Below are 21,074 nucleotides of genomic sequence, written 5' to 3' on the forward strand. Positions count from 1 at the left end.
TTTATCAAGCTGAGAAATATTGGGACACTGTTGAGATGTTATGGTGCCTATTCAAAATATGCAACATTCATATTATTCAAGGTCTGGACACATCACTGAGCAGCCAAAAGGCATTCTGTGCATTCTTACACATGTGTGTGTAAATGATAAGCCTGCTAGTTTACAGTGAAGCGCATTTGAGATCAGGTCAATAGTATCAGTTCATACAGGCTGTGGCTATAGTTAATGTACGAAAAATACTCGAAATATAAATCATGAATTTGATTTCTCATGTTATGCAAATAACGATTTGATCATATTAGTAATACCTGAATAATTTAGAACATGACATGTGTATCTTGGAATTAGATATTCATTTCATTTGTGCACAAATGGACAACATGGCTGTATCAATGCGTCCCTTTAATATAAAGTTTGTTAATGGTTGTTGCCTGGTACCGGTTTCAGCCATGCTGCAAAATCTTGGTTGAATAGTCCATTTTCAATGAATTTGCACTTCCCCACGTGATGTCGTCGTAGCTAGCGGACAGTGCATCTGCTCTAAGCATCCAGGCCACAAACAAAATGTGTGTTGTTCCTTCCGCTATCCTGATCTGCGTGGCGTTAATGCAAGAGGCATTTGCCAATTATTTTGAGATTTTAAATAACAATGTCAGAAAAATTCATTAATACAATCCTACTTCCCATGGCTTAGCATTTTTAAGACTTTTGAAAGATTGATTTAAGACTTTTTAATATTAATTAAAGCTTTATTTTTAAATTAATGAATTCAATGCCTTGTAAGACTTTTTAAGGATCTGCGGGAACCATGTAACCACCACAAGATGGCAGTAGATAGCTCTATGATGCACAAGCACAGACTTACAGATCACACATTTACTGAAGCTACCATGCCTTTTTTTTTTTTTACACTACACACAATCTTTCCGTCATTTGAGGGAAATACCTATTTTCAGGTTGCTCCTATCATCTGTTGGATGTGTTTGTTTGTTTTTTTTTTTATTTTATTTTAAAAAAACAGTGTGGTGAGGAAGGCCCTAATTATGTTACAACTGTTGTTTTCCAGTGGATAACCTCATTTACAAGCAGTTCAGCTGAGATGAACAGTACTGGAAAAGGAATGAGGTTCATTTGGGAAAGTTATCAAAATAATGGGTTTTTTTTTATTCTGTCTCTCTCTTTCTCCTCCTTTAAATGTGATTCAGTGTTTTGATCTTTTGTCTGGTTAAAACCTTCGACAAACCAGACAGCCTGTCTGTCGGTCAACTTACCTGTCTGTTTTCATATGGAAAGGGATTTTGTTGAATGTATTATCTACTCATGTCCAGCAGGGGGCAGGAAAGCTTTGATAAATCACTCAGTCTAAGGAAGCAACTATTTACAGTAACAGAGAGAGACAGCTGAGGTATTTGTTAGTTCTGTATTATAAATGTTACTATGACGAACATATGGAGTACAACCAGTTTCATTTGAACATTGTGATTTATGTTTAATCATTCACATGGTGCTCTTAAACTCTGGTTGCAGTCAGTTCAGGTGAAAGTAGAGGTGAGTGTGCAGTGTGTACCACTGAGGGCAGTGCTTTATCAGTGAGCTCACCTCGACCATACTCTCCACCGCTGCTTCACATGCTTTTAATCTTCCCTCTGTCCGCCAGGATCTCACTCAACGCCTCAAAGACTCTCACTCCTTCTGTAAAGTCAAAAATATGTCACATAAGAATAACTCTCAGTGAAATCTCAGTCAAATGAGAGTACACAGAACAAACGTGTGCAGAACTCACTTTCCGTTTGTGAACTAATTTTCAGCTCTTGGTCATATATGCCTCCCCAGCTCTTCTTCTCTAATGAATGAATTTTCTGCATTCAGCACCAGATATCTCAGAGCAAATCTCGCAGATTACTTCAGTGTTTGCAAGTGATTAATATCACAGTCTACAATTATTTGAACAGCTCAAACTAGCAGACAGACTTCATCATGAGAGACAAAAAAAAACCCCAAAAAAACCAAGCACATTTCATGTTAAGCAATGAAAAGTCCTTTATTGATTCCATCGCAGATCAGAGGATTGTTGGCAGTATTCAGTCAGCTATAAGAAACGCATACATAGCTTTAAAGACATCATCTGCTGAGTAAAGGTGCGTCTTTGCATCCACTCCCGCACTAATAAGTGAATTCTGTCTTGGTGCGGGTAGAGACTGCTGACGAAGCAGCGTGAGTCCGTGATCTGTTTGCTCAGTGTCGTTAGTCTCTGTCTGTTGCCAAGGAAATGTAGACTGCCAGAAAAAAAAACACTGACGGTTTCATTTCGGATCTCAGGGGTCATGTGTACTGGGTCATCAAAGCAAGAGGACATTACCGTCATCATATACTGTCATTTGTCTGCACACAACCTCAGTGCGTTTGAGGATCTCGCAGCCTCAAGTTTATTGCCTCGTATACTGGCTGCCTAAATCCTTCTATGAGACTTGGCTCTGAATGAGCATAACTAAAAAAGTCAAAGCAAAACTTAAACTGTAAAGAAATGACTTAGAGTCTATGACTGTGTCATACAGACACACACACGGCCCTTAAAAACTTTGCTGTAATACTGTGATGAAACTGTCATTAAAAGAATCATTAAGATAAATTCTGCAACCATTTCTTACACATAGGACATATAAAGGACTGTTTTGCATACTTTTGTAGTGTATGCAAATTAAATGCAAAATTAAACAACATATTATGTTGTTGGTCTCACTGATGCACCCATACAACTTAAAACACTATGACTCAAATATGGGAGTAGCAATAATACACTATCTTACATCAGGATTCAATTCAAAGCACATCCAGTTGTGAAAGTGTATAACTGAAGAAGAAATTGAGGTTTGTTTTTGATAATGTTTTTGTGGTCATTATCTTGGTTGGTTGGTTTTATACACTGGAAAGCTGTGAGGCATATTAATGCACGAGGCTGTCTCCCCAGTTATTTTATATAGTCGTATGAACATTTCTCATTTGAAGAGCATCTCAGCTTGCACAGGGCCATCTAATGTTAATCTAATTTTATGACTGGGTTTTGATTCATTTCAGGAGCAACCGTCAACAAGGAAAAGACTGATGGTGCATCCCGATATGTAGGTGCGCTAAAAAAACAGATATACAGAATACACTTTGTGACCATTGAGTATACAAACCATTTCCAAAACAAGCAAAAGACAGCGAGTGCATTGTTTTTAAAACCCAGGGGTTTGCAGGTTACACAAAGGGGAAAAAGGGCACATTTTCTCATATCTTTTTCATGCATTTTGCTCATTAATCCAAGAATGTACGCTTACAATACAAGTGTCAACTTCTAAATGGAAGGACAAAGTTAAGAGAAAAAAGAACGGTATGCATCATGTCACACAGAACATATTTCAATTCTTCAGTATTTTCACCTTTGTCAGAATATGTGCCTGTATATCTGCATATTCTGGCTGAAGACAAACTGGCCAAAATGTTGACTGATTAAAATACACACTGCCTAGAGGAATGCGTGCTGCTGTTTCTATGCAATTTTTAAACATTTTGGTTCTGTAACAAACAATTACATTTAAAATGTTTTAAAGCAAAACGTGATAACTTCTGATCCAACTGTTGATCGGTATTTGAAATGCATGTCTTACTAAACTGTACTGCACAAAACATTTAATACTTTGAGTGGTATGTCCCAGTTGATTGTAAGTTTGTAATGCATATGCACAGCTCATCAGAGCGCAACAACCTTTATTAAAAACGTAACTGCATCAGGTTTCAGCTGGTTAAACAATGACAAAGATCGAATACCCCTGAGAGACAGTCTATGACAGATTAATCACAAATATCATGTCAGTCTCTTCAAAGAGATCACTACTCAATCAGCTAACTGTGTACATTTTTATCGGCCTTGTTAAAATATTCATAAGGTGCCTGCAGATCCTGTTCAGCATGGCAGGCACAATGCCAGATCCCGGTCACAGCAGTTACATTAGTTTGGCTCTTCGCTCAGTCTAAGGTAGTGGAACTCTGTGGCATAGATCTCTGCTATAGGATTCATTGATCATTAACATTAGTTCACTGATTACAGTGGAACCATCTCTTCATGCAGATGAGAGATTTGAAAAAGCAAAGACACAGACAAGCCATCAGTTAGGGTTTACGTTGCCTGTAATAATACACACAGACCCTTGGGCAAGACAACTGACAGGTGGCTGAATAACCCTGTGGGATTATTATGAGCCATTGGAGAGAAACACACACACACATAAACAAAGGCTTTAACAAAGAGTTTCTATGCTTAAAAAAAGAAACAAAAATACGTGTATATATATATATATATATATATATATATATATATATATATATATATATATATATGTGTGTGTGTGTGTGTGTGTGTATATATATATATGTGTGTGTGTGTGTGTGTATATATATAATATATATATATATTTTTTTTTTTTTGCTTTTCTTCAGTTTACGGGTCTGTGTTGAGTTTATGTCTCACGTGTTGTTTTTCCTCCCAAACAACACTGACATTCACCAATAGGAGGAGTATGAAGAATTCAACGCAGGGCTCTTAACGGAGGCAAACTGCATACAGACGTCCCTGTAGAGCAGCGTTTGTCGAAGCACCAGACGCTGCCTCTGCAACATTCTAACAATACTAGAGATATCAGAGCAGAAGAAAACCGCCGTGGAACTTTCAAAAGTGATAGAAGTACCAAACCAGGATTGTCTCTCGAAGTATGCCATAAAGAGCGGAATTCTTTTGAGGCGATGGCTTCTTTAGGATTGGTCGCCAAACTGCGGACTGGAGTTTCCCGGCACATTTTACCGATTCACTCCGCTTTAAAAAGAACTAGTACTCCGGTTGGATTAAGATTTAAGGTAACCCGTTTTTTTTGTGTTGACTGTAATATGAACAATGTGTGCGCGACAGTGTTGCCAGTGTTTCGGCGCCTCGTCTGTTTCTTTACGGTAAATCACTGATTTTAGTTTTCCATCTCTTGTCTTATTAGTCTGTATAACTTATATTTGACTTCACTGTGGTTTATGAGTTCGGTGTGAGCGCAGTTTATGTGCAAAACCGTCATCGTGGTCTTTTTTTTTCGGCTTCCTGCCCAAGTGTAAGCCCTGCCCTTGTGATGGTGGAATGTGTGCACATTTCTACAGAAGATTACACAACGGATACGTAACCCCTGACCGCTCATTTATGCATAGACAACGATAACAAAGCACAAGGAGTTTGTGAAAAAACTTGCTCTAATTATCCGTAAGGTTACAAAGAAACTACTGAGTCGCTAACTTACTGATGTAACTATGTAACTCGCAATTCTCAGGTTTTTCCACTCTGTGACTCACTGAAAAGCTATTTTATGAACTAATTTGTCAAAAGCATTACTTAAACATTACTTTAACTTTTTTTTTTTTTTTTTACAAAAACTCTTAAAAGGAGAGGAGTAACGGGCCAAATCAGGCTTGTCTTAAGGCAGCGTGAACCAGTCTGTGGATTTCTCAGATGCTATCACAAAGGTCAGCTGTTTAAAAAGGCGTTTGACTGTTACGCTTTCCCACGAGAAGCACTACATTACTTCTTTAGTTTTGAAACACTGCTGGACTAGTCTGACTCAAGATGCAATGACTGAATAAAAAGATACCTCACACTGCTTCGGGACATCAGAACTTGTTGTCCGGCAAATTTAGACCATGTACTTTTACAGTCACAGCCAAAAAGGTTTAAATCCAATCAAAAGAATACTGCCAATGTGTGATTAGTGTTTCTTGCGCTTGCTCACCATACATAGAGCAAAACCTTTGGATTCCAATACCACAAATGGATTTTCGGATCAGTGTCGTTGTACAATGCAAATTACAATTTACAGAGCTTTTAGAAATTTTGTCAAAAGAAGCAAATTAACCAAGTAAAGTTCTACTGGGACAACAGACCCTAAACGGTGCATTGCCGACATGCAGAGAATAAATGCAGCATCACAACGCTGTTGTTAATTCAATGGGTCCTCTTGTCTCCATGGTGAACGTTGGCCAAGGGCCTCCTTGTCTGTGTTTTTTCTGTCTGTCTGGCTGTGAGTCATTGTAATTAAGTGGGTTTATGAACATGTCTGGTGACGCTAAGTAGTATCATTAGATCCCTATATTTCTGTTCCTTAGGCTTTTTGAAACTGTCCTGTTTTCTTAATTTGATGATTTTACCTCAGAATACTAACAGAGAATCAGGCCTCTGTTTACTGAGCAATGAGCTGCAAAGGTTTAAAGTGCTGTTGTGCTAGTTTGGGTTGCGTTTTGCTTGTATGAGTGGGCTGAAAGAGACCGCATTATTGGTAAATGTACCACAAGAGGGTTTTTGTGAGAGTAGCAAATCACTTAAGTCAGAGTGGGTGTGGGACTGCTGACAAAGTACTACATCTTTGTTAAAAGACTGCTCCTAATTGCTTCCTGGGGAAAATTAAAAACACTCAGTCATGCGAATCCTTAAAAATATCAAAACAAAAATCTCTACGCAAACATCCATTTTTATTCACGTCTGTAGGATTTACTGTGATAGCAATGCACAAGTTCACCCTGCTTTTGACTGTAGATGAATTACTGCCACACACATTCACTCAAACACAGCTCAATCCCAGAGGGCCACAGCAATGCTGCTTTTGCTTTCTCCTCATAGTTATAGGCTGATTTTTTTTTTTTCTACCTGTAAAATGAGTGTGTGTGGTCCTCTGCCTGCCAAGGACAAGTATGATTGGTAGAAATGAGACACAGCAATGCTTTGGACATTAAGGGCAAAATTGGGGAAACCCTGTCCTAGACTGTACTTCTGTCAGAATTTGCATTCAGGTTAGTTATTTAGCAGATACTGTCTTCCACGGTGAGCAACAAAAAGTGTACAGCTGGATATTCAAAGTACGTGTTTGCTGGCACAGTATTTACAACAGTGTGTGAGGTCACTACTCAGGCAAGGTTATTATTGTGAAACTAAGCTAAATTTGGACAATTCTCTAGTAGAAAATGCTTAGTTACAGAAAGCGCCGGACCAGCAGTACCAAATGATCAGAAAGCCCTGGCTGTGGAGAGACACTGTAGGCTCTGCAGTAATGGTAAAAGCATTGCTCAGTGTCACCACCACTTCACTGCATTGATGGATTTCATTCTGTTCCACTGCAACATAGCACAAATCTGGGGTCATATTTCACCCCAGTATGACAGGGTTACACTAAAACTAGGAGATCCACTAGATAAATCATACTCATTGCTATGCACTGCCGCAAAAGGTCTTGAACTGTACCTGCCCTTCATACAATATAGGGCCCCTTTTTCTCATGCATGGATGGCTCAAGTCTATTCTCTGAAATGGGCCATTCAGCCTGATGAATGGCCACAAATACTGGTCTTCCCTTATCGGTAATCATCCAGGCATGGAGAGTGTTTTTATTTTACAGTGAGTGTGTGCTTGGAGAACAGACATTGCTGTAGGCGTAAGAGCTAGCTTTTTAGGCTTGTGACAGCATTTTTAAATTATAATGGTGATTAGACGTGCAGTACACAAAAGAAAATAGGAGAAAATATAATATCGGAGGTCAAAGCTGAAATACAGCTCAGGTACTTTTGTGATTTTCAGTCATGAAATATAGGCTCTCGTATTCCAGTTAACAGAGCCCTTCAGAAATGTTCATTACTTCTTCCCACTTGAGGTCCAGCATCAGGTTTTAGGAATGTGTTAGTCCTTCTTTCCATGGGAAACTAAAAGAATTTGTGCCATGGCTACCTTTAGATAAGATCTGTTTTTGTGTTCACACACAGTATCAGCATTAAAATAATTTCTTTTAGCAGACAAACACTAGGTGTCTCAAATTTAGTATTTGTGTGTTTTTGTATTACATCAAAATGTATCTTGTGTGCTGTAAAAGTCTTTGAATAACTAAAGGTCAGCTGAGTAGAAAGCATTTCTGAGGTTACGGTAGTAACCACATGGGCTATATAGTCACACCATTGTGGTCTGCCTATAGTTCATCAGGCAGCCTGCCCATACCATCAGTTACCATCCGTTGTAACCCACTGTACATTAACACAGATCTCCCAGGGTTTCAGCTCTGGCTAGCCTTGACCGATGCTGCTGTCCTAAAGCAGGGCTGGATAAAGTCATTCCCAGAGGCCCATGTGCACACAGCCTTTTGTTTTGTGATTAAGTAGTTTATTGACTCGTTAAAGGAACTGATTGAGTTGAGAGTACTCTGACCTGGATTTCCAGGCCTTCATTTGTGTCTGATTGAAAGTTTCACCCGAAATACCTGAATGCACACGGGGCCTCCAGAAATCACTTAGGACAGCCCTGTGATGGAGGCTGTGACTGTTTGCTTAGAGCAGAGTCTCTCACTTTTGAAATAGAGACCGTGTACACAAAACCCTACACTTTGGATTAGAGATAACAATTACAATTTGCAGCAGGAAGAGAACTAAGTTCATGCTAGGAGGTTCTATATCTAAGTTTGGCAGCCCTTCCTGCGGTATGCCAAAGATCTTCATGCATAACAAAACTATGCTGTTGCACTATATGCACCCATATTATTTCTGTTATGTAGTTCCATCTAGTCCCATTTGTGTTTGGGTTTTTTTTTTTTTTTCTCATTCTCTTCCTCTTTTACAGGAATAGAGAATTTTTTTGTGTAATTTGCCACAATGGATTTGGTTTAAAAATGAAAAAAATTCAGAACATGAAAGACTTCAGCTGCACATTGCACATTTCAGTTTCCTTCCCAGCAGTCTCATGCCCGATTCAGTTCATCAAAGGCCTGGTAATTAGCTGCCTCAGTTGAATCAGATGTAATGGAGCTGGACTAGAACAAAAATATGCTGTCCTGCGGGTCTTTTGGATTGGATCTGAGAAATAAATAACACTACCTGTTCCCACTGTGGAGTGCATACTCCGGGAGATGAATGGCATCGCCGATGAGGAAAAGCACATGTGGAGACCTATGAATGGATCGATTTATTTTACCCTGTCAAGAACAGAATTTAAAACTATTACTAATCCATATGTACACAGAGAGACTCTTTGCACAACTTCAAATCAATTTTCTCTGAACAAAATTGTTTTTTATACCATAATTAAATTATATCTCCTTCTGCTGAGAGTGAACAAACAAAGCTAGACAAGGTCTCACTGCTTTCCTCTAAAATTTGAGAGAAAACTGCTGTAACTTCAGATTACTGGAACATGTATTTATAAAATAAAGCTGAAAATATTTGATAACCTGAAATGTATGCCCGACTACACTGTGCGATATGCATTATTTTGGGGTTGCAGACTGAGTGAATACCTTGTCTGAGTAAGAGCGCACATCAGTTTTGAAGGATTAGTTATCAGGTCCAGGAAATCGGTCATTGGGCTGCCATTTGATTTGCTTAGCAGGGAAAGATGTCCGATCTCCGGGGGGCAGCAATATGAGTTCCGAGTCCTGTCAAGATTCATTGATGAAACCGGGTTCAAAGTGAGTCAAAACCTGTTGTACACTGCTCTTGTTACAGAGCATTCATCAACAAAAGTTAAGGAGACATCTCTAAATGTTAGCACATTAAGATACAACAGAGAATTAGCCGAAACCCGTAGCTGAATGAACACAGGGTTAAAATGGTTTTGTTTCCCCTAGCTAAATTTAACTAACGGGCTCGGATACCCCATGGTAGTAAGAGAGCGCAGGGAGTTTTATATTTTGTAACTGTCTGGTTTGTGTAGTTTAAAAGACGTGAGAGTCATTACTGTCTGTCTGCGGGTAACAGGTGCAAATAGCGGTTAGAATACACCACTCTTCACTTAAGGGGCGTTAAAAGCATCGCGTTTACCGAGCAAGTGAGTGTAGTTTTAGAACCGTATTGTATATTAACGAACCGTAACCCGTGAAGGTTGAAAGTAGGTTAATTTCTACAAGTAGCGTTTGCTTAACGTTAGTTGAAGTTTGATATGATTTCTAAACAAAATATTCAACAATATATACACTTTACTGAAGGCGTGTGTAGTCCTTCGATGGACATTGATTATTTTTTACTGTAACCTGCTTGCTAAAGCAGTATGAGAGTGTTGAGCTAGCAGACACATTAGCCATCACTGTTAACTGTCAAAGCTAAGCTTTTCAGCTAGAATTCAAATATATTTTCATTATAATTACAACACCTAGCTTCTGACTGGACAGGAGAAGAATTGCTTTTATTCACTTTTCAACCAGCTACAAGCTTACCACTTAATTAATGCAGTCTGACTGATATTTTTTGTCCATTTTGAGTTGAAGAAAACGGCTGTAAACCGCTGTAAAATTTGAGAAGAATGCCAGCGCGTGGAGAAGCATGTGACAGTTTTGGCGGCTCCACTAAATGTCGCAAGAAGTTGTGTCTGATTTGCTAGTGATAGGCTATGCGGGGGATTTCCAATCCAGGTGCAATTTAGTTAAGAGCAACAGAACCTGCACAGAAATTGCAAATTGTAACACCAGAAACTCCAGATTTTACCTCCATCTATTAAGGAATTCACAAGACGTTCACAGGGCGTATCTAATAAAGTGAGTATTCTGTAGCGATAAATCAATCTGGAATAGTTTGTGACCCAGTACAAATCAGTTCTGACAACTGAAATGATTGTCGAACGTGAGCGGAATGCAGTTGAAACGTTTCTCAGTAAACGTCATAAGTTCTTATCTCAGAACTGCTATCTCAGAACTTTGCGAGTTTTAGACAGTAACATGAGCAGTTGTCACAACTTATGCAGACTGCTGTTAGATCAGACGGAGCTGGATGTAGGCCGGTGAAGTCCCAGTGACGGTGCAGTGTGACTATGAACGACAGTACCAACAGCATCACAGCACTAAAGACTTCTATCTATGTATCTATCTATCTGTGTCTCTCTGCGAGTATGTATAAGCACATGTATGTGGCTGCTTTGTGTGTGTGGCATGTTGCATGTGTTTGTACATACATCTGTCTGTTTCAGTTTGTATGCTGACCTGTGGAAATAAGTCCTCCAATCGTTCTTTTTCTGGCCTCTCTGTGAAATTTGCTCATTTTAGGTCCACTGACATTGAATGCCTTCAGGATCCAAGAAAGATGAATAAGTCAAACCCAGAATAAAACAAAGAATCCAAGCATTGTCTGATACAACAGAGATATCAATACTGGCCAAAGCCTCTCTTCCATCACAACCACACCCTCACTCCAAACAGCCTTTGTAATAAGAAGTCTTATATCTGTCAACATGGCATGACTATTTTCCTCTCTGTGCCTGTATCCAATTTACTGTTCCCTTCATCCATCCAGTAGGGTTTTCTTTTCATTTATCATTTTTTGTCCTCCAGAAACTGAGTGTTAGGAGAGACACATGACCAAACGCCCTCATGCAAATCTCTTTTCATGGGAGAGAGGAGAGGAGAGGGCTAGAGGCCATGATGGCTGTTGTAATTTGGTTCCAGCCAGGCATAGCTATATTTCACTCAGTGGGGGGATGGGGGAGAACCCAGGAAGACTGGGCCTATCTGGCCAGTTTATTTCCCTCTCCCGCCCTCTGGCTTCTATCGACACCCACCGATAATTCATCCTTCTTGTCGCACATACAGCGGGTCTCCACGCGGTAGTTAGTGGCGATGGAGGTCTTGGATATAAAGAGGGACGCAGTGGGGGGAAGGGGGCAGAGAAAGGATAGATTTTTGGGTATTAGCACCAAGCTGTAACTCAGCGGTGACAGAACACATAATGTCCAGACCAGTGGGACAGCTATTAGAGGAAATGAATCCAGAAAACCACCCGTGACAATAATGGGAGCTATCAACACCCCAGTCACTTCCCTACTGTGAGGACAGTTGCGGGGGGAAAAAAGTGTGTCTTACACTGTGTCTCACAGACTGAAGCCTGAAGATGACAAAATGAGTCACGACGCCTTGCCAATCACTATTTGGTCAAATGTTTTAGACATTGGTCATCAGGTAATTGTTTTTTCAAGACTGACTTAACATGGAGATGGAGAGAAGATGAATGCATTTGCAAATTAGTTGCAGTTCAGAGATACTGAAATGCCTAACTGGTGTACTGGGAAAGTAGTTTTGTTCGTTTCTGGGGTTTTTTTTTTGTTTTGTTTTGTTTTCTTTGTTTGTTTTTTTTAAATCCTGCAAAGAGGATATTCACCCATATCTCTAACCTGTTTTTTCTTCTCATCAGACGTTTTGAAATAATTTGAAAAATAGCTTTTATCATTTGAAATTCTCCTCCGGTCATATTGCAGACCGCGGTGCTCTGACCCTAAAACTGTCGAGCTGAGTAAACAAAGGAACGTGCGGTTGGTCTCAGACAGTCAGGAGAAGGTTCCGGAATGAACCCTTCACTGGCTTGTGAAATGACGACGGTGTTTTCGGGCAGAGAGACAAATCACTTGACCCGACTCGCCTCCTAGCTGCACTCATTAGCTTCTCCCGCATCTTTAGTATTCAGCACTGCACTGAACAAACGCCCCGTTCCGATGCCGTTCCCTCACGCGGGAAACAGTCACCCAACGAATTGCATAAAGAAGATTGCAGGGCAGCACAGGATAGGACACTTGCTTATGCTCTGTTGGTATACAATCCCTCGAGGACTTGCAACAGATGTAAACAAATTTCATGAGCTTGACCGCTGATGCATTAAACACGCAAACATCCTCCAGTCTTTTAGAGTCGAACACTAACCTGTTCAGCTTGTTAAACCACAAACAGACTTTACATGTGCCACTCTTTGTGAAGCCCTAATGCTGACGTTTGCCTTTCAAGCTCCAGTTGTGGAAGAAAGTGCTGTTCCCGTAACAATACCCGCAACTGAGCTGAGCAGGAGAGTGAAAGACCCTGGTGGACTCAACCACCCAGAGGAACACTGCCCTTTTCCATTCCCTTGGCCACCACTGACAAGTATGATAGAGCTGAGACTGAAACTATAAATCATGAACCCAACATGCAACTCAGCACTATGAGAAAGTGCTTTAGGGAGATGCACCATTTGGGACATGAGTCCTTTCTGAAGTCACACACCAGTTGTCAGACTGTGTCTGAGGGCCTTTGGTCTGATTCAAGCCTTCCATGCTTTATTCAGCTTGAGCCTGCATGAACTGAATTGGCTGTGTTTACTGTACCCCACTGGCTTCATCAGTTCGAGCAATGCATCAACAACACGAACGCCCGACAAAGTCTGATGCTGAGTGGCATTTGGATTTGTCCTAAATTAAATAGACGAACTGTTTTCTTTCACGGCTTTTCCCCCCAATGGCAACCATATTCGTTTGCAAAACAGCTGAAAGTGTTCCGGTGTAGGCCTGAATGACTCATTTGTGAATCATTCTGTGTGCAGTTAGCAAGAGGAAAAAGCACCTCTTCCTGTTGTGAAGACTGCATGGCATTGTGATGTGGTAACAGTGTAATGGTTCTGAAACTGAGACAGAAACTGCACATACAAACGTCCACGGTCTCATGTCACGGTTCCGGAAGACAGGACCCCCCAACCCCAACCCCAACCCGCTGCCACCACTGCAGGTGCAGCGTGTTGAGCTCTCATAACGTTACTTATGTAACAGAACTCATTTTTCATTTCCTAGTTAACACTGTCACACATGTAAATCACAAAATTATTATCCTACTTAACGGCAAGCTGCGGTCCACTGCCCAGCGAAACTTACAGAGAATTCATATTACTCACAACGTTTATTTTTGGTCTAAAAGCCGTTAGCGTCGACAAAGAGCCACGAGCAGGCACACGTCTGCCTTGGAGGGTCTGAGTTTTGGAGGGTCGGAGTTGAATAGCTGTGTTTGTAAGGCTGATGTGAGACTTAAGATTCTCCTGTACAAGTCAACACTCTTCATGGAATTCCCGATTGGGCACTGTAGACTTAAATAAAATCTATACTTCAACTGCACTGCAATGAAGGTCGGGAAAGGACTTGCTCAACTTACTCAAACAGTCCTCACTTGACTCCTAAAAGTCCAGCTGATGATCCGAAAAGCAAAATAAGCAAAAAAAACCCTTGAAAACTTGTGCACAGATTGATTGATTAAAACCAGAAAACAACTGGACTTTTAAAGGGTAAAAGCCAGATGGTCCTGCCTAACAACACCCTTGATTTTCACCTCATCTACATGCTTTGAGCAGTTGGATCTGGATGGGTCCTGTTTGATATCTTTAATATAGTTTTGCCCTTGCAGAACAAGGACGACTGGTATCACAGTCTACTCTGACAGATATTCGTACTTTTAGCAAACTGGAATCTGTACTTGTTAAGTTGATTAAAAAAAAAAACGCATCAGTCAAGTACCGTTCAGCTTAAGGAATACTGGGTTATCATTTTACATTTGTTGACTAAAGGTAAATTTGAATTATTTTGCATATCACAAGGGCTGATAAGCACTTGTAACAGACAACCATTTATGCCAAAAGCAGAATTCTGTCATTACTGTGAATGCACTGACATGCAATAGGGACCAACTTACATTGCAGCCTGTTAGTAAGGGAAAAACTCCCAGTTCCTTCACACACACACACACACACACAAATTGGCTGGTGTCATTTCTTTTTTTGTTTTTGAGATGAACACACACACACAAACATGGCCCTGAAATTACAAGTGCTTTTTCTTGTCTGCTTCAGAGACAGCCACCTCACAGTCAGTTTCTAAAAGCAGTCATAGCGATAGATGACCCCTTCACTTTAACACGGCCGATTACGACCACTCTTCTTTTCATGGCAACGCTGATGTCTTGATACCAAAATTGGCAGACAAATGCTCACAGAAGTGCCTCCAAGGTCCAATTAATGTCCTCACTCAATTCAGGCTATTACAAAAAAGATTCACATGCCCTTTCCGCTTAACTAACAGCAAATGGGCATGTCTTTAAAAGCATCATCCAAGCTTAGAAAACTGCCCTCACAAAGTCAGATGGCGCTTTTAGCTGAAAGGTACTATAAGGAAGTGGACGTCCATGTAGATGGCTCTGTGCAGGATTTACGTAACGCGCAAACATAATGAAAAGGGAACTGAAAATTCCATTCTTAAAGTCTCCAGGAATATTAGATGGAACCATTGGTCTATGGTCACCATGGAGAGAATCTCATGTTTGGGGTGGAATTATGATGTTATCTGATGGTGTAAGTTTTGACAGATGTCAAATCCAGATGCTCTCTAATGATTGTCCCAATGCCCATACCACTCCCTTCTCTGTTAACTGCGTGTTTGGGTATCAGGTATACAAATAACTTTTTTTGTCAACACTGCCAACCACCACACCCAGACAAAGTAAAGAGAAAACATTCCAGTGAACAGCTGGTCCTGTTATGTGTGGAAAAAGTAAAACTGTTATGAAATAAATGAAAAACACTTATTTATTGAAAATGATTTATTTTCTAAGGCCCTCCGGTCCGTTGGAGTTTGTTCCTACCAGCTGTTGCATTTCTCTGAGGAATGCACACTGCTTTTTGAAAGTTAATCATCAAGAGCTGACTATGTGAAGTTGAGAAGCAGTTGGAATTGTGTCCTCAAGTACCTGTGTTTTACTTGTGTCGTCTCTGCTCAGTTTCAGGCTCAGCCCCGAAAGCTTCCATGGGGTTGTCACGGAGTAGCCTTCAGTAGCACTTTGGCTCCCTCTACTGGTAAGACGTTCACATTTCAACTTGTACGTTGCACTCAGTTATTTCGGGAAAATATTGGAAGACCATTTATTGAATAAGACGCATTTTGAGTTTCAATACCAATTGGATATTACATGGAAAATGTTAATATCAAATAGTTTCCATTCTTCATGTTGAAAATGGTGACTTCAGCACTAATACAGACTGAACGTTATGATTGAAAAAGAGTTGTCTGCGTGTCTTTAATGATCGTTTAATATATCAGGCATTAAGAGAGAGAGAGTGTTCAGATGTAGAGGTGCATGGGACGAAACACAGTGACCCCTTTGCGTTTCAGACGTGCATGTAGAGTATAAGCATGGGCGGCCAGTGCTGGCCCTCAGGTTGCCGTCCAGGAGGGAGCAGTGTCTGTTTTTTCTGAGGCCGATGCTCATGAGTGTCAGAGATTTAATACAAGACATTCAGAGAGAAGATCCTGGAGTGACATCTGCTGCTGTACTGTCCACAGGTACACACACGCACGCACGCATGCACGCACACAGACAGACACGCATACACACACACACACACGTACGCACAGAACAGAAAGAGACTGTGTGTGTACATTCAATGTGATTTGACTTTAGGTTCCTCTGACAGTTGAAACCAGACACAAACACACTCTTAGTCCGTCTGAGCCAGCGTGTGAAATCACATCCTCTCTTGTTTCTCATATCTCCAGAGGGTGAAACAGTGGCATGCACTACTTCCATAGACACTCTCCTCAACAAGGATTTCCAGCTTCGCATTAATGATGTCATATATAACGTCCACTCTGCCCCAAATGGTGAGAATACACTCTTAACTTCCCCATTGCTCTCTCTCCCTTCCTGTTTCTGTTTCAGCACGTATACTTCTGATTATATGTATATTGCTGATGTATGGATGTAGCTGCAAAACTTGCATAACTTTCATCATTTTCATGCGTAAGAAATCTAGCAGAAATCTAAGGCTTTATAACAAAGCACCCTGCCCCCTTCTGTCTCTGACTGTGTGTGTGTGTGTGTGTGTGTGTGTGTGTGTGTGTGTGTGTGTGTGTGTGTGTGTGTGCGCTCGGACGCGTTTGTCTATACGTGTGTGTGTGTGTGTGTGTAGGAGTGGGAGCCAGCGAGCATGCAGTGAATTTGGAGGATATGAAGAACATGGTGCAACTGCTCCACTCTGCGCTCCACCTGCCCGGGCACCACCTGCAGAAGGAGAGGGAACTGCTGGAGAGACTGAACAGGCTCCAGCAGGAGCTCACACCTCTAGAACAGGCACTTATCTACTCTAGCACTACTATACAATGCCCAGCAGAGAGCATGATGTTAGGGTAAAACAAAGCACGTTTCCCAGAGAGGGCACAAACAGCGGCTGATGCCCGCAGGGCGAGAGTCTGTCTGTTTACCTCAGCACAGAGCGTCTGTACTATGCACATCCATCACTGTATTCTCATCAAACAGCTGGTGTGGTTTCTTGACACAGTAGGTGGTGGATATCTTTCACTTTCGGTCTCTTTCAGTGCCTCTCCCTCTCAGAGTGTACTGCACAAGAAACAACAGGCTCATTCAAAGTTTAGTTCCACGTCAGCTCTGACTGCATGACCCTTTGATAAACTGCAAGCCTCAGCGTCTCCGCGCTGAAACATACACGTCTTAGAGTAAAATCTTCTTAGCTCTTTCTGTTCCTCCATTCCCTAAAACAGACCAACTCTTCTTTTGTCAAGTAATAACCCAGTGCCAGTCAGAGGACAGCCACTTCCTCTTTTGGAGTCTTTGTTCCTGTCTGTATTTCTTTCTCTCCTGTCTTGCCAAGGGGAGTTATCATTCACCACTATTACCTCAAGCTTGTTCAGTGGAGCATCTTTTGTAAAGGCACCAAACAATTAAAATTGAATGTAACATAATACTACTATACAGTAAACATATTGTTAATGAACTGGTCCTTAACAACGTACTATAAATAAGTCCAAAAAGCTTTACCTCAGGCCCAAGAGGAAGTAGTTCAAGACTTTACTCCAGAGCCACATTAGAAGAACATGTATACTGAACATGTGTCACGAAGATTTGTCCTATGTTTTTATATTTTTTTGTATTTAGATAAATAGGTTTGTCTACTGTATATGCTACTCTCAGGGGCCACAGTGATGGTAGCATTGTAAGGTTTTTTTTTTTTTTTAAATTGACCAAGGCTTGGGCTTGGGTTAATGTTACTCTGCCCTTAAAGGCAGAATTGTCTATGATAGCTTTTAATATCTGTTAAGGTCAGTGACTGTTTACAAGGATTTCAGGCATGTTGCTCACTACCCAAGCAAAGATTTCACAACATGCTTCTGGACCAGTTATTTCTGCCATATTTGAATGATTTCGGTTGGGTTATTTATAATATTAACAGGAATCGTAAGGTGACAGGTGTTTGGCTTACTGCCACAGAACTGGTTTAGCTGGGTCACATTTTTCCACATACTGAATGAAGCAGGTTTTAAGTTAATTATTAAAAACCTGCTATGTTTGAAATTATTTTCACTTTCTTTCTTTACTTACAAATGAGGGTGCAGATTTCGAAGGTAGGACTGATTTGTTAGAAAGATCAACTGTAAAAGAGTCTCCTTTGCTTTTTAAAAGGACAAAATCTCAAAGTTAGCCTTTACTTGATAAAAAAAAAAAAAGAAAGGTAGACCTCAGGAAGTATCTTTCACATGTCGATATTTGTCACACCAGCAGAGTGCTACTCCCATTATGGAACAATTCCACTCTTTTCCTGTAGGACAGGCTACACACATTTGTATTGTAACTCAGTTCTGTGTAACTGATTTACATATCACTCATGGTAAACATTGCTCCCTTAGCTATTTCCCCGATCCATTTGCTGACATTTGATAGGTACAGCAGGAGTTAAGGTAGTCTATAATCCCGATTCCAGGTCGTGTTCCTAAACGCCCAAAGCCTCGCACGTTTTACGTCTCTCCCCGAACTATCTCGCCCTCTTCAGCCAATCAAGGTTTGAAAATTGGTTTTAAAACTCATTGTGATTGCTGGGCCAAAGAGGAGACACGGCCAGACTTAGAAATGAAACAAAGTAATAAGCCAGCAATGCCTCACTCACTTGAACAAAAAAAAAAGTCCATTATCCCATTATTTCATTCACCACTATTACTTCAAGCTTGTTCAGTGTAGCGTCTTTTGTAAAGGCACCAAACAAATAAAATTGAATGTAACGTAATATGACTATACAGTAAACATATTGTTAATGAACTGGTCCTTAACAACATACTATAAATAACCTTGAGACGAAGCTTCCTCTCAGTTCAGAATCCAGCTTTGTAACCAAGACGCTTCAGCGTAACCCGTGTAGGTTCATTAAGCACAATGTAAATCAATATGTCCTGTGTTTGTGTTTTAGATGAAGAATGAGATTGCCTCTCGGGCTGAGTTCAGGTCTTCGCGGGTTCTGTGGTACGGATTGGCTCTCCTGTCGGTGCAGGGCGGGGCTCTGGCATGGCTCACCTGGTGGGTGTATTCCTGGGATGTCATGGAACCTGTGACTTACTTCATCACTTACGCCACCAGCATAGGAGTGTTTGCGTACTACGTCCTCACCAAGCAGGTAAGCCGCCGCGGCCGGCGTTGAAGAAACCAGCTCTGTTTACCCTTACAAACACAGTAGAGTCTGAAAGTTACGTCTGAGCGATGGGTTTTTTTATATTGTTCTGTTCTGGGGAAACTCACTGGGAAGTACTTGCGTGCAACGTGATCCCGTGCCGTTAAACTCTCGGACGACACGCGGGCGAAACGCTTTTTAAGTGGAAAGGCACAACAGCAGTGTTGTCAAAGCTAGTTTGACCTTTAACCTCACGGCTGCCGATTCCCTCTTTTGCGTCCAGTTTGGGATTTAATCCAGCGTCCAGTTAGTTTTGTTCTCTGTCGTCCCAATTTGTGAGTCACCCCCATGAGGTTACAGGGCTTTCAGTTTCTTCTTATCACAGGTTCTACAACTGTCTTTGAGTACCAGCGAAATGTGTCACGCATATTACAAGGGAAAACAGGCCTGTTTGGAGTAACGGAAGTTTTTCCGTTAATGTAACATGACAAGACTGTGTCTTTCTCACAGGATTACGTTTACCCGGAGGCCAAGGACCGGCAGTTTCTTCATTACTTCTACAAAGGTGCAAAGAGACATCGTTTCAACGTACAGAGATACAACAGGCTGAAGGAGGAACTGGCTCTGGTAACATTGTCGCTAACACAAAGTCACTCAAACGGTTAAGACAGTTGTGTTCTGATGCATCTTATTGTTACTCTCTCTCAATTTTTTTTTTTTTAATGTTCTTATTCAGGTGGAAGAAGATTTGAGACGCTTACGGAACCCAAATCAACTGCAGCTCCCTCTGGAGCAGATCCAGCCCAAGAATTGATGGACACACACACACACACACACACACACACACATACTGGAAATACTAAGAAACTGCACATCCTAATACATGTGATCTTCACATCTTTTGATAGTGGTGCCTTTTTATCAGGTCGGATCATTACCAGATACACAAATTACAGTGAATTGCTATATTATTATACGAACCATTTGAAGGAATATGATATTGGAATAAAGCTCTTATTGGAATACTTCTGTCATGTGTAATGTGTTCACTTAATCAAAACAAAGGTAAATATATGCAGAAAAACTCACACCATAAAAACATATTATTGTCATTTTTTTGTAAATAATTTCAGAAATTTCAAAGACAAACAAGACTTTTATTCATGTTTTATTATCAGAGTCAACAGAAAAAAAACTACAAATCTTCAAAGAAAACCTACACACACAAACAAATTACAGGAATACAGGAAACAACATCACCCTCTCTCTAGCATATTTGACTGTAGAATGACTCAAGTAAATACACAAAAAATGTATTCTGTGTACATTAATATCTGATCCCAGAACAGTTTTAACAGTAATACCCATGCCACCCATTTGTGGAGTACTCTGCTGTTAATGCTTGACTACCACACACACACTGTATAATATAACTTGCTATTCCCCTGTACCATTTATCACTCTCCCCAATGTACCTGCTATTAATCTGATGCCTAGCAACATTCTTATAAGGAAAAACTAAACAAGTTATGTCAATATATTCCCATGATATACATATAGAAATTCATACACATAGTTAAATACTGTTTATTGGGTTTAATCAAAGTGAACAGAAATTATTAAACCCGGTCGAAGTCTGTCCTGAGTTGAGTAAATGAAAAACAAAGGCTGTTCCCATTTTGCTGTGTTAGCATAAAACAGGCAGGGAGAGAACAGTCAATGTTCATTCTTGTCTATGGCTCTAGTTTATTATAAAAGGATACTCCCATTATAAAAAAAAAAAACGAACTGAGGAAACATACTAAAAGTGTAGCAGGCTT

The 21,074-nt window shown here is 40.5% G+C and overlaps 1 protein-coding gene across 2 annotated transcripts; it reads left to right on the top strand.

Moving 5' to 3' along the window:
* Positions 1-4,595: 4,595 nt before the first annotated feature.
* On the top strand, positions 4,596-20,277 carry LOC115823932 (calcium uniporter protein, mitochondrial). Of its 2 annotated transcripts, none has more exons than XM_030787977.1 (8): positions 4,596-4,893; positions 15,582-15,657; positions 15,974-16,144; positions 16,358-16,462; positions 16,771-16,931; positions 19,057-19,260; positions 19,765-19,881; positions 19,991-20,277. In XM_030787977.1, exons 1-8 carry the CDS (start codon positions 4,783-4,785, stop codon positions 20,066-20,068), a joined length of 1,023 nt encoding a protein of 340 aa, XP_030643837.1. In that variant the 5' UTR covers positions 4,596-4,782; the 3' UTR covers positions 20,069-20,277. The 2 variants fall into 2 exon arrangements, with proteins under 2 accessions (XP_030643837.1, XP_030643838.1); XM_030787978.1 differs by having other exon boundaries at positions 15,588-15,657.
* Positions 20,278-21,074: the final 797 nt, after the last annotated feature.

Source organism: Chanos chanos, chromosome 11 (assembly GCF_902362185.1).
Source record: "Chanos chanos chromosome 11, fChaCha1.1, whole genome shotgun sequence".
NCBI classification, from domain to species: domain Eukaryota; kingdom Metazoa; phylum Chordata; class Actinopteri; order Gonorynchiformes; family Chanidae; genus Chanos; species Chanos chanos.